A 12225-nucleotide genomic window follows, 5' to 3' on the forward strand; every position below is an offset into this window, starting at 1 on the left:
ACCAAAGGCTGCACTGGGCCTATTAGGCTACTGGACAAGCCCCTGACATCATCTTGAACCAGTGTTTCACTTGTCTCAGTAGCATTACAATATGTTAACCAGACAGTGGACTGGTGAGTCAGTCCAGCACTTTAGTCAGACCTCTTGTGTGTTGGCATTTATCTCTGTTACCACCAGCCAAAACCCAAGCAACACCAGCCTTTGTGTTGGAGTCTGAAATGTCAGGTTTTAGTTTTAATGAGTGTGCAATAAAGGTCATAATTGTCAGTCATGGTGAGTGTGGTAGATTGGAACACTAACTGGTCTGTTTGTTGCCGCATACTGGTAATCGTCGTTTCAGAATACGTTACAGCTAGCCTACTCCTCGCCACCGCCGTTTCACTGTGTGGTTTTGCTCTGGCAAATGGCTCAGCAGTTAATTTTAATCTGTAGTGGAGGGCAAGGTCAATGAAGCCAGATGGAGAGCTATGCTGGGACTCTGGCCAAGACACTGACTGTTACTACAGCCTGGGATTCAATTAGACCTACAGCATGAACCTCACAATTACATCTCACTGCCAATATCACTGCCAAAAGCCGACCTTGGTCAGACTAGCATCTCATTTCAACCACAGTGTTTCACCACCTAAACCTTGTAAACCGCACAAACATATGTAGAAATTGGTGAACGCAGCAATTAGTCTGGTTAACGTCACACACGCAACACACACACAACACACATCTCAATGGTTTCCTTAACTAACCTCTCTCCCATTCCTTTGTATGAAGGTTCACCAAGAACCTGTCCCCAGACAAGATCAACCTCAGCACGCTGAAGGGCGAGGGCCAGCTGTCCAACCTGGAGCTGGATGAGGAGGTGCTGCAGAACATGCTGGACCTTCCCACCTGGTTGGCTGTCACCCGGGTCTACTGCAACAAGGCTGCAATCAGGGTGAGACAACTGTGTTCTCCTGATAATAAACCATGTCAAATCCATATCAGTCTTTCCCTAGGGCTGTGGCGGTCATGACATTTTGTCAGCCGGTTATTGTCATGCAAAATACTGCTGGTCTCACTGTAATTGACCGTTAATTAACATAAACACATTTAGCATCTCCAGGCTGCCACACTAGAGGTCGACCGATTTATGGTTTTTCAATGCCGATACCGATTATTGGAGGATCAAAAAAAGCCGATACTGATTAATCGACCAATTTTTATATATATATTTGTAATAAATGACAATAACAACAATACTAAATGAACAATGAACACTTTTATTTTAACTTAATATAATACACAAATAAAATCAATTTAGTCTCAAATAAATAATGCAAAAACACAGTGTTGGAGAAGAAACTAGAAGTGCAATATGTGCCATGTAAAAAAAGCTAACGTTTAAGTTCCTTGCTCAGAACATGAGAACATATGAAAGCTGGTGGTTCCTTTTAACATGAGTCTTGAATATTCCCAGTTAAGAAGTTTTAGGTTGTAGTAATTATAGGAATTATAGGACTATTTCTCTCTATACCATTTGTATTTCATATACATTTGACTATTGGATGTTCTTATAGGCACTTTAGTATTGCCAGCCTAATCTCGGGAGTTGATAGGCTTGAAGTCATTGACAGCGCTGTGCATCCCAGCATTGCTAAGAGCTGCTGTTTGAATGAATGCTTACGACCCTGCTGCTGCCTACCACTGCTTAGTCAGACTGCTCTATCAAATATCAAATCATATACTTAATTATAATATAGTAAACACACAGAAATACGAGCCTTAGATCATTAATATGGTCAAATCCGGAAACTATAATTTTGAAAAATAAACGTTCATTCTTTCAGTGAAATACGGAACCGTTCCGTATTTTATCGAACGGGTGGCAACCCCAAGTCTAAATATTACTGTTACATTGCACAACCATCAATGTTATGTCATAATTATGGTCTTTGTTAGGAATAAATGGCCTTTCAACAGTTCGTAACGAGCCAGGCGGCCCAAACTGCTGCATATACCCTGACTCTGCTTGCACTATACGCAATAGAAGTGACACAATTTCCCTAGTTAATATTGCCTGCTAACATGAATTTCTTTTAACTACATATACAGGTTTAAAAATATATACTTGTGTATTGATTTTAAGAAAGGCATTGATGTTTATGGTTAGGTACATTATTGCAACGATTGTGCTTTTTTCGCAAATGCGCTTTTGTTAAATCATCAAGTTGAAGTAGGCTGTGATTCGATGATAAATTAACAGGCACCGCATTGATTATATGCAACGCAGAACAAGCTAGTTAACCTAGAAATATCATCAACCATGTGTAGTTAACTAGTGATTTTATGAAGATAGTTTTTTTTATAAGATAAGTTTAATGCTAGCTAGCAACTCCTTGCAGCCACAAGGTCCTTTTGATGCTGCACTTGCGTAACAGCCACACAGTCTCATCGTGGATTGGAATGTAATCGGCGTCCAAAAAGGCAAATTACTGATTGTTATGAAAACTTGAAATCGGCCCTAATTAATCGGCCATGTCGATTACTCGGTCGACCTCTACTCCACACATACAAGCTGCTGATGCGCCTTTGGAACATCTACATTTAAAAAAGCCTAATAAATCAATTGAATATACAACATCACAATAAATCCATTATTTATTTTAGGCAGGTCTAAGGAAACATTATGATATGAAAATGTATTTCAGAAGAACAGAAAATGAGTTGGCCTACTGTAGGTCTATGTTATCTGACTATGCTCCATGTCATAGGCTGTAGGCATGTTCATTAAGCTGACAAGATGTGCTTGTAAGTCCTGTGCCATTATTTTATATGATTTTATAAACTCGGCAAAAAAAGAAACGTCCCTCAGGACCCTGTCTTTCAAAGGTAATTCGTAAAAATCCAAATAACTACACAGATCTTCATTGTAAAGGGTTTAAACACTGTTTCCCATGCTTGTTCAATGAACCATAAGCAATTAATGAACATGCACCTGTGGAACGGTCGTTAAGACACTAACAGCTTACAGACGGTAGGCAATTAAGGTCACAGTTATGAAAACTTAGGACATTAAAGAGGCCTTTCTACTGACTCTGAAAAACACCAAAAGAAAGATGCCCAGGGTCCCTGCTCATCTGCGTGAACATGCCTTTGGCATGCTGCACGGAGGCATGAGGACTGCAGATGTGGCTAGGGCAATAAATTGCAATGTCTGTACTGTGAGACGCCTAAGACAGCGCTACAGGGAGACAGGATGGACAGCTGATCGTCCTCGCAGTGGCAGACCACGTGTAACAACACCTGCACAGGATCGGTACAACTGAACATCACACCCGCGGGACAGGTACAGGATGGCAACAACTGCCCAAGTTACACCAGGAATGCACAATCCCTCCATCAGTGCTCAGATTGTCCACAATAGGCTGAGAGAGGCTGGACTGAGGGCTTGTAGGCCTGTTGTAAGGCAGGTCCTCACCAGACATCACTGGCAACAACGTCGCCTGTGGGCACAAACCCACCGTCGCTGGACCAGACAGGACTGACAAAAAGTGCTCTTCACTTACGAGTCATGGTTTTGTCTCACCAGGGATGATGGTCGGATTCGCGTTTATCGTCGACGGAATGAGCATTACACCGAGGACTGTACTCTGGAGCGGGATCGATTTGGAGGTGGATGGTCCGTCATGGTCTGGGGCGATGTGTCACAGCATCATCGGACTGAGCTTGTTGTCATTGCAGGCAATCTCAACGCTGTGCGTTACAGGGAAGACATCCTCCTCCCTTATGTGATACCCTTCCTGCAGGCTCATCCTGACATGACCCTCCAGCATGACAATGTCACCATCCATACTGTTCGTTCTGTGCATGATTTCCTGCAAGACAGGATTGTCAGTGTTCTGCCATGGCCAGCGAAGAGCCAGGATCTCAATCCCATTGAGCACGTCTGGGACCTGTTGGATTGGAGGGTGAGGGCTAGGGCCATTCCCCCGAGAAATGTCCGGGAACTTGCAGGTGCCTTGGTGGAAGAGTGGGGTAACATCTCACAGCAATAACTGGCAAATCTGGTGCAGTCCACGAGGAGGAGACGCACTGCAGTACTTAATGCAGCTGGTGGCCACACCAGATACTGTTACTTTTGATTTTGACCCCCCCCCTTTGTTCAGGGACACATTCCATTTCTGTTAGTCACATGTCTGTGGAACTTGTTCAGTTTGTCTCAATTGTTGAATCTTATGTTCATACAAATATTTACACATGTTAAGTTTGCTGAAAATAAACACAGTTGACAGTGAGAGGACGTTTATTTTTTTGCTGAGTTTAGTAAGAAAAACTGAATAAAATAAAAAGGATATTTTTACCATTAGAGCATGTGTGCATATGAAGTGGCTATGTTGTGTAAAAGTGATCATTTGAAACATGTCCTATATGCTAGATTTATAGTTATATACAACTTTAGCATGATGTGAACATAGGCTATTACCTCAGGCTGCACAGCTGTTTTCTCATTAAGTGATCATATTTTCACCCATCAGACTATTCTCAATTTAATCTTCTCTTTACGAGTATGTAGAATTTGTTTTGATTTAGAATGGCCCATTATCAAATGGGCAGGAACAGGGGCAAAAAGACATGTCCCCTGCATTCACTCGAATAGCAAATGGAGGCTGCGCGCTTTCTCACTGATTCGTTTTTCAATGATGCCCGGTAGGCTGCTTTGGTTTTATAATGGAGGATGTGCAGCTGAGAAATCAATATAATTAGTTATTTCACGCCATGCCTCAACCACCATTTGAGGAGCATGCTCTCGCTGCACAACAGGTGATATTCCGCCCAAACTCTGTATGCCATGGGCTCTCCAACCTTGTTCCTGCAGCTACCCAGTGATTAATTTGGGGAAATCAATGTTTTCGCAACCACAAAATACTTCACTAAACTGTTGACAGCCCCTTTTTCTGTGCTTGAGAAAGGAATGAAGGAGAGGGGAGATATTCTGTAGCTAGGCTATGTAAGGGCTATTTGACCAAGAAGAGTGATGACGCGCTGCATCAGATAACCTGGCCTCCACAATCACCCGACCTCAACCCAATTGAGATGGTTTGGGATGAGTTGGACCACAGAGTGAAGGAATAGCAGCCAGCAAGTGCTCAGCATATGTGGGAACTCCTTCAAGACTGTTGGAAAAGCATTCCTCATGAAGCTGAGTAAGAGAATGCCAAGCTGTCATCGAGGGAAAGGGTGGCCGACTGAATGTAAAATATATTTTGATTTGTTTAACACTTTTTGGTTACTACATGATTCCATATTGATGTTTTCACTATTATTCTACAATGTAGAAAATGGTCAAAAGAAAAGCCCTTGAATGAGTAGGTGTGTCCAAACTTTTGACTAGTACATCACAGCATTCATTTTTTAGTTAATATCATGACACTAGGCGAGACCCAAATGCAGACAGGAGGCAGATGGTTGGAGTTTAAGATGTTTAATAAATCCAAAGGGAATAGGCAACAGAATGGTCGTGGACAGGCAAAAGGTCATAACCAGATCAGAGTCCAGGAAGTACAGAGTGGCAGGCAGGCTCGAGGTCAGGGCAGGCAGAATGGTAAGGCAGGCGGGTACAGAGTCCTTAACAGGCAAGGGTCAAAACTGGGAGGACTAGAAAAAGGCGAAAAAGCAAAGCAGGGAAACGGGAAAAACCGCTGGTAGGCTCGGACATACAAGACGAACTGGCACAGAGAGACAGGAAACACAGGGATAAATACACTGGAGAAAACAAGCGACACCTGTAGGGGGTGGAGACAATAGCGAGGACAGGTGAAACAGATCAGGGTGGGACAGTTAAAGCTGGAATCCTCCATGGTGAAACAGCAACGCTGCAAACAACAAAAACAGTCCCCCCCCCTAGATATCATTGCATGCGTGATAGAAGAGCACAATATGTACTCAAAATATTTTTACCATGCTGCGGACACTCCTCGGCTTGGCAACAAAAACAATAAGAATGATGGTGGGGCAGCCAGTGGCACTGTATCCCCCTACTGCGGATTCAATCTTTAAGGTCACAATTTGCAGACCAAAGGAATATTAACGTGAAAGCAGTAAAGCACTGCCAGACAAAACCTATGGTGAGCGGTTTGACAAGACCATGTTATTGTGGTTTCACCGTGAGCCTTTAGCTCCATCAGTGAAAGCCACAGAGGGCATAAGCTACTCGTGCTCCCTGGTAGCAGTCCAGAGATAAGCAGCACTGCTTATCTCTAGACCCACTGCTATCTCAAGATAACAGAGAGTGAGAAACAGTGTGGAAGAACACAAAAGGTCAGAGGCTAGCAACAGCACCGGCCACAGCCCTGAATAGATCAGCCTGTTTAGGGAGATGTGGACTAGATCCGAGGAGATGAGCTCTGTGTGGGTTGCCTCTGTAGGGCCCTGGTGTTCCTTTTATCTTCAGTATTACTAGTTTGAAGCCAGTCTAGGTCAGATATTAGTCTGTAAGGAGAGGTCTAAAAGCACAAGCCTCAATGTTTCTTGGTGTAAGCTCTCTTTTGCACAGTGAATGATAAACATTCCAGTAGAACAGTGCTGAGGAAAGTGTTTGTGCATGACTGGTCCCTGCTGTTTTGTCTCCCTTAGATACAATGGACAAAGTTGAAGACCAGCCCTATTTGCCTGGTATGAATTCTGCCCTTTGTTCAATTACTCCATGAGTTTGTTGACTTTTTTCTTTTTCTTTCTCTCGCTCTCCATCTGTCCCTCTCCCTTTCTTTCTCTTGTAACAGATTGTATTGGTTTAATGTTGTTATACTGCTATCAGGGTGTGGCCTCAGGCTATAGCCTACAATGTTGACCCATGGTATCCTTGCAGTTCCTGGACAAGGTAGAAGTGGAGATGAGAACGTGTGAGGAGCCCCGCGCCCCAAATGGCCCCTCCCCTATTGCCATCACTGCTGGCCAGAGGTACGCCTTATCTGTTCTCTGTTTGGAACCTTTTGAGGGATTTTACTGTTCTTGCTCTTTACCAGTGAAAGGATAGGTACATAGTTATTTGTAATTGTTCATATGTTGTTAGTAATAATGTGATAAAGTCTACATTATCATCAAATGTTCTATTCTATTCCTGTGTCTTTCTGCAGTGAGTATGGCTTTGCTGAGAAGGTGGTGGAGGGTATGTCTGTCATTATCAACTCCATCACCATCAAGGTGCAGTCCCGTGCCTTCCACGCCTCCTTCGAGCTCTGGCAGCTCCAGGGTAACAGTCTCAACCCCAAATGGCAGAAGACTGACCTCCGCTACACCCGCATCACGGACCCAAAAAGAGGAGAGGTACGCCCACATAATTTAATTAACACGGTTGTATTGTATTTATGCAGAAACCTCCCCCTGTGTTCACCTTCCTTCCTGTCAAGCCACAGTATATATTGTACAGCATTTCCAAGTTACATGGTACAGCATGTCCAGATTACATCGTACAGTTAGTACAGCATGTCCAGGTTACATGGTACAGCATGTCCAGGTTACATGGTACAGCATGTCCAGGTTACATGGTACAGCATGTCCAGGTTACATGGTACAGCATGTCCAGGTTACATGGTACAGCATGTCCAGGTTACATGGTACAGCATGTCCAGGTTACATGGTACAGCATGTCCAGGTTACATGGTACAGCATGTCCAGGTTACATGGTACAGTTGGTACAGCATGTCCAAGTTACATGGTACAGTTGGTACAGCATGTCCAAGTTACATGGTACAGTTGGTACATTATGTCCAGGGTACATGGTACAGTTAGTACATTATGTCCAAGTTACATGGTACAGTTAGTACAGCATGTCCATGTTACATGATGCAGTTAGTACAGCATGTCCAGGTTAGATGGTGCAGTTAGTACATCATGTCCAGGTTACATGATGCAGTTAGTACAGCATGTCCAGGTTACATGGTACAGTTAATACAGCATGTCCAGGTTACATGATACAGTTAGTACAGGATGTCCAGGTTACATGGCACAGATAGTACATCATGTCCAGGTTACATGGTACAGTTAGTACATCATGTCCAGGTTACATGATAGTTAGTACAGCATGTCCAGGTTACATGATGCAGTTAGTACAGCATGTCTAGGTTACATGATACAGTTAGTACAGGATGTCCAGGTTACATGGTACAGTTAGTACATCATGTCCAGGTTACATGATACAGTTAGTAGATCATGTCCAGGTTACATGGTACAGTTAGTACAGCATGTCCAGGTTACATAGTACAGTTAGTACAGCATGGCCAGGTTACATGGTACAGTTAGTACAGGACGGCCAGGTTACATGGTACAGTTAGTACAGCATGTCCAGATTACATGGAACAGTTAGTACAGCATGTCCAGGTTACATGGTACATTATGTCCAGGTTACATGGTACAGTTAGTACAGCATGTCCAGGTTACATGGTACAGTTAGTACAGCATGTCCAGGTTACATGGTACAGTTAGTACAGCATGTCCAGGTTACATGGTACATCATGTCCAGGTTACATGGTACAGTTAGTACATCATGTCCAGGTTATATGATAGTTAGTACAGCATGTCCAGGTTACATGATAGTTAGTACAGCATGTACAGGTTACATGATAGTTAGTACAGCATGTCCAGGTTACATGGTACAGTTAGTACAGCATGTCCAGGTTACATGGTACAGTTAGTACAGCATGTCCAAGTTACATGGTACAGTTTGTACAGCATGTCCAGATTACATGGTACAGTTAGTACAGCATGTCCAGGTTACATGGTACAGTTAGTACAACATGTCCAGGTTACATGGTACAGTTAGTACAGCATGTCCAGGTTACATGGTACAGTTAGTACAGCATGTCCAGGTTACATGGTACAGTTAGTACAGCATGTCCAGGCTACATGGTACAGTTAGTACAGCATGTCCAGGCTACATGGTACAATTAGTACAGCATGTCCAGGCTACATGGTACAGTTAGTACAGCATGTCCAGATTACATGATACAGTTAGTACAGCATGTCCAGGCTACATGGTACAGTTAGTACAGCATGTCCAGGTTACATGGTACAGTTAGTACAGCATGTCCAGGTTACATGGTACAGTATGTCCAGGTTACATGGTACAGTTAGTATAGCATGTCCAGGTTAGATGGTACAGTTAGTACAGCATGTCCAGGTTACATGATAGTTAGTATAGCATGTCCAGGTTAGATGGTACAGTTAGTACATCATGGCCAGGTTACATGGTACAGTTAGTACAGCATGGCCAGATTACATGGTACAGTTAGTACATTATGTCCAGGTTACATGATACAGTTAGTACAGCATGGCCAGGTTACATGATACAGTTAGTACAGCATGTCCAGGCTACATGGTACAGTTAATACAGCATGTCCAGGTTAGATTGTACAGTTAGTACAGCATGTCCAGGTTACATGATAGTTAGTACAGCATGTCCAGGTTACATGGTACAGTTAGTACATCATGTCCAGGGTACATGGTACAGTTAGTACAGCATGTCCAGGTTACATGGTACAGTTAGTACAGCATGTCCAGGTTACATGGTACAGTTAGTACAGCATGTCCGGGTTACATGGTACAGTTAGTACAGCATGTCCAGGTTAGATTGTACAGTTAGTACAGCATGTCCAGGTTACATGATAGTTAGTACATCATGTCCAGGTTATATGGTACAGTTAGTACATCATGGCCAGGGTACATGGTACAGTTAGTACAGCATGTCCAGGTTACATGGTACAGTTAGTACAGCATGTCCAGGTTACATGGTACAGTTAGTACAGCATGTCCAGGTTACATGGTACAGTTAGTACAACATGTCCAGGTTACATGGTACAGCATGTCCAGGTTACATGGTACAGTTAATACAGCATGTCCAGGTTACATGGTACAGTTAGTACAGCATGTCCAGGCTACATGGTACAGTTAGTACAGCATGTCCAGGCTACATGGTACAGTTAGTACAGCATGTAGAGGTTAGATTGTACAGTTAGTACAGCATGTCCAGGTTACATGATAGTTAGTACAGCATGTCCAGGTTGCATGATACAGTTAGTACAGCATGTCCAGGTTACATGGTACAGTTAGTACATCATGTCCAGGGTACATGGTACAGTTAGTACAGCATGTCCAGGGTACATGGTACAGTTAGTACAGCATGTCCAGGTTACATGGTACAGTTAGTACAGCATGTCCAGGTTACATGGTACAGTTAGTACAGCATGTCCAGGTTAGATTGTACAGTTAGTACAGCATGTCCAGGTTACATGATAGTTAGTACATCATGTCCAGGTTACATGGTACAGTTAGTACAGCATGTCCAGGTTACATGATACAGTTAGTACAGCATGTCCAGGTTACATGGTACAGTTAGTACAGCATGTCCAGGTTACGTGATACAGTTAGTACATCATGTCCAGGTTACATGGTACAGTTAGTACAGCATGGCCAGGTTACATGGTACAGTTAGTACAGCATGTCCAGGTTACATGATGCAGTTAGTACAGCATGTCCAGGTTACATGATGCAGTTAGTACATCATGTCCAGGTTACATGGTACAGTTAGTACAGCATGGCCAGGTTACATGGTACAGTTAGTACAGCATGTCCAGGTTACATGATGCAGTTAGTACAGCATGTCCAGGTTACATGATACAGTTAGTACAGCATGTCCAGGTTACATGGTACAGTTAGTACAGCATGTCCAGGTTACGTGATACAGTTAGTACATCATGTCCAGGTTACATGGTACAGTTAGTACAGCATGGCCAGGTTACATGGTACAGTTAGTACAGCATGTCCAGATTACATGATGCAGTTAGTACATCATGTCCAGGTTACATGGTACAGTTAGTACAGCATGGCCAGGTTACATGGTACAGTTAGTACAGCATGTCCAGGTTACATGATACAGTTAGTACATCATGTCCAGGTTATATGATACAGTTAGTACATCATGTCCAGGTTATATGATACCGTTAGTACAGCATGTCCAGGTTACATGGTACAGTTAATACAGCATGTCCAGGTTACATGGTACAGTTAGTACAACATGTCCAGGTTACATGGTACAGTTAGTACAGCATGTCCAGGTTACATGGTACAGTTAGTACAACATGTCCAGGTTACATGGTACAGCATGTCCAGGTTACATGGTACAGTTAATACAGCATGTCCAGGTTACATGGTACAGTTAGTACAACATGTCCAGGTTACATGGTACAGTTAGTACAGCATGTCCAGGTTACATGGTACAGTTAGTACAGCATGTCCAGGTTACATGGTACAGTTAGTACAACATGTCCAGGTTACATGGTACAGTTAATACAGCATGTCCAGGTTACATGGTACAGTTAATACAGCATGTCCAGGTTACATGGTACAGTTAGTACAACATGTCCAGGTTACATGGTACAGATAGTACAGCATGTCCAGGTTACAGAGTCACTGTATCTATTTTTCAGGCCAGCAGTAAATCACTTAATTATTAGGCCAATTGTTTAGTGTTTTTTTATATATATATTTTTTTTCCCCCTCTAAATGAGATCCAGTAATCAAGTTATCAGGAAATGCATATGCGTAAGCCTCAGAGATTACCTCTTTTACATGGTCTCCCTGTTTGTCTCGTATAGACAAAGATTGTTAGGCCAGTTTACTTCTGGCTCCTCCTACACACTGGTTCCCTGATATGTATATTGTGTCTGTCTGTCCAACCTCCCAGGTGTTGACGTTTAAGGAGATCAACTGGCAGAGTCTGCGTATTGAGGCCGATGCCATAGAGAGTGAGGACCAGGACCTGAACAGTACCCCACTACGCCTCATCACCAACCAGGGACGCATCCGCATCGCCCTGAAGCGCAGGGTAAGACTGGGCCATGGGGGTGGGTTTTCTTGATGTGACTTTTCCCCAACCGTTTACCCATGTTACAGTTTCTCAAATGCAACTGTTCTCATGGTGTATCATAGATAAATAAACAAACAACATTGTGTCATTGACTAACCAGTAAAATGATTGTCTTATGACAACTAACCAGGTTTCTCCTCTCTTTAATCATACCCCAGCTGAAGGACTGTAACGTGCTGGCCTCTAAGCTGCTCTTCATCCTGGATGACCTGCTGTGGGTGCTGACGGACTCTCAGCTCAAAGCTGTCATCCACTACGCCAAGTCCCTGAGCGAGGCCATGGAGAAGTCTGCCCAGCAGAGGAAGAGCATGGCCGCAACGTCCCTACAG

General features: G+C 43.3%; 1 protein-coding gene across 1 annotated transcript in view; it reads left to right on the forward strand.

Moving 5' to 3' along the window:
* Window positions 1-12225, forward strand: part of LOC115168137 (UHRF1-binding protein 1) — a 58586-nt gene that overhangs the window by 29645 nt on the left and 16716 nt on the right. Inside the window, exons 7-12 of the mRNA XM_029723108.1 lie at window positions 769-931; window positions 6610-6648; window positions 6842-6933; window positions 7110-7299; window positions 11714-11854; window positions 12055-12225. Coding sequence (XP_029578968.1) covers window positions 769-931; window positions 6610-6648; window positions 6842-6933; window positions 7110-7299; window positions 11714-11854; window positions 12055-12225 — 796 coding nt within the window. The remainder of the gene's footprint in view (window positions 1-768; window positions 932-6609; window positions 6649-6841; window positions 6934-7109; window positions 7300-11713; window positions 11855-12054) is intronic.

The sequence above is a fragment of the Salmo trutta genome, chromosome 30, assembly GCF_901001165.1.
Source record: "Salmo trutta chromosome 30, fSalTru1.1, whole genome shotgun sequence".
Lineage (NCBI taxonomy): Eukaryota > Metazoa > Chordata > Actinopteri > Salmoniformes > Salmonidae > Salmo > Salmo trutta.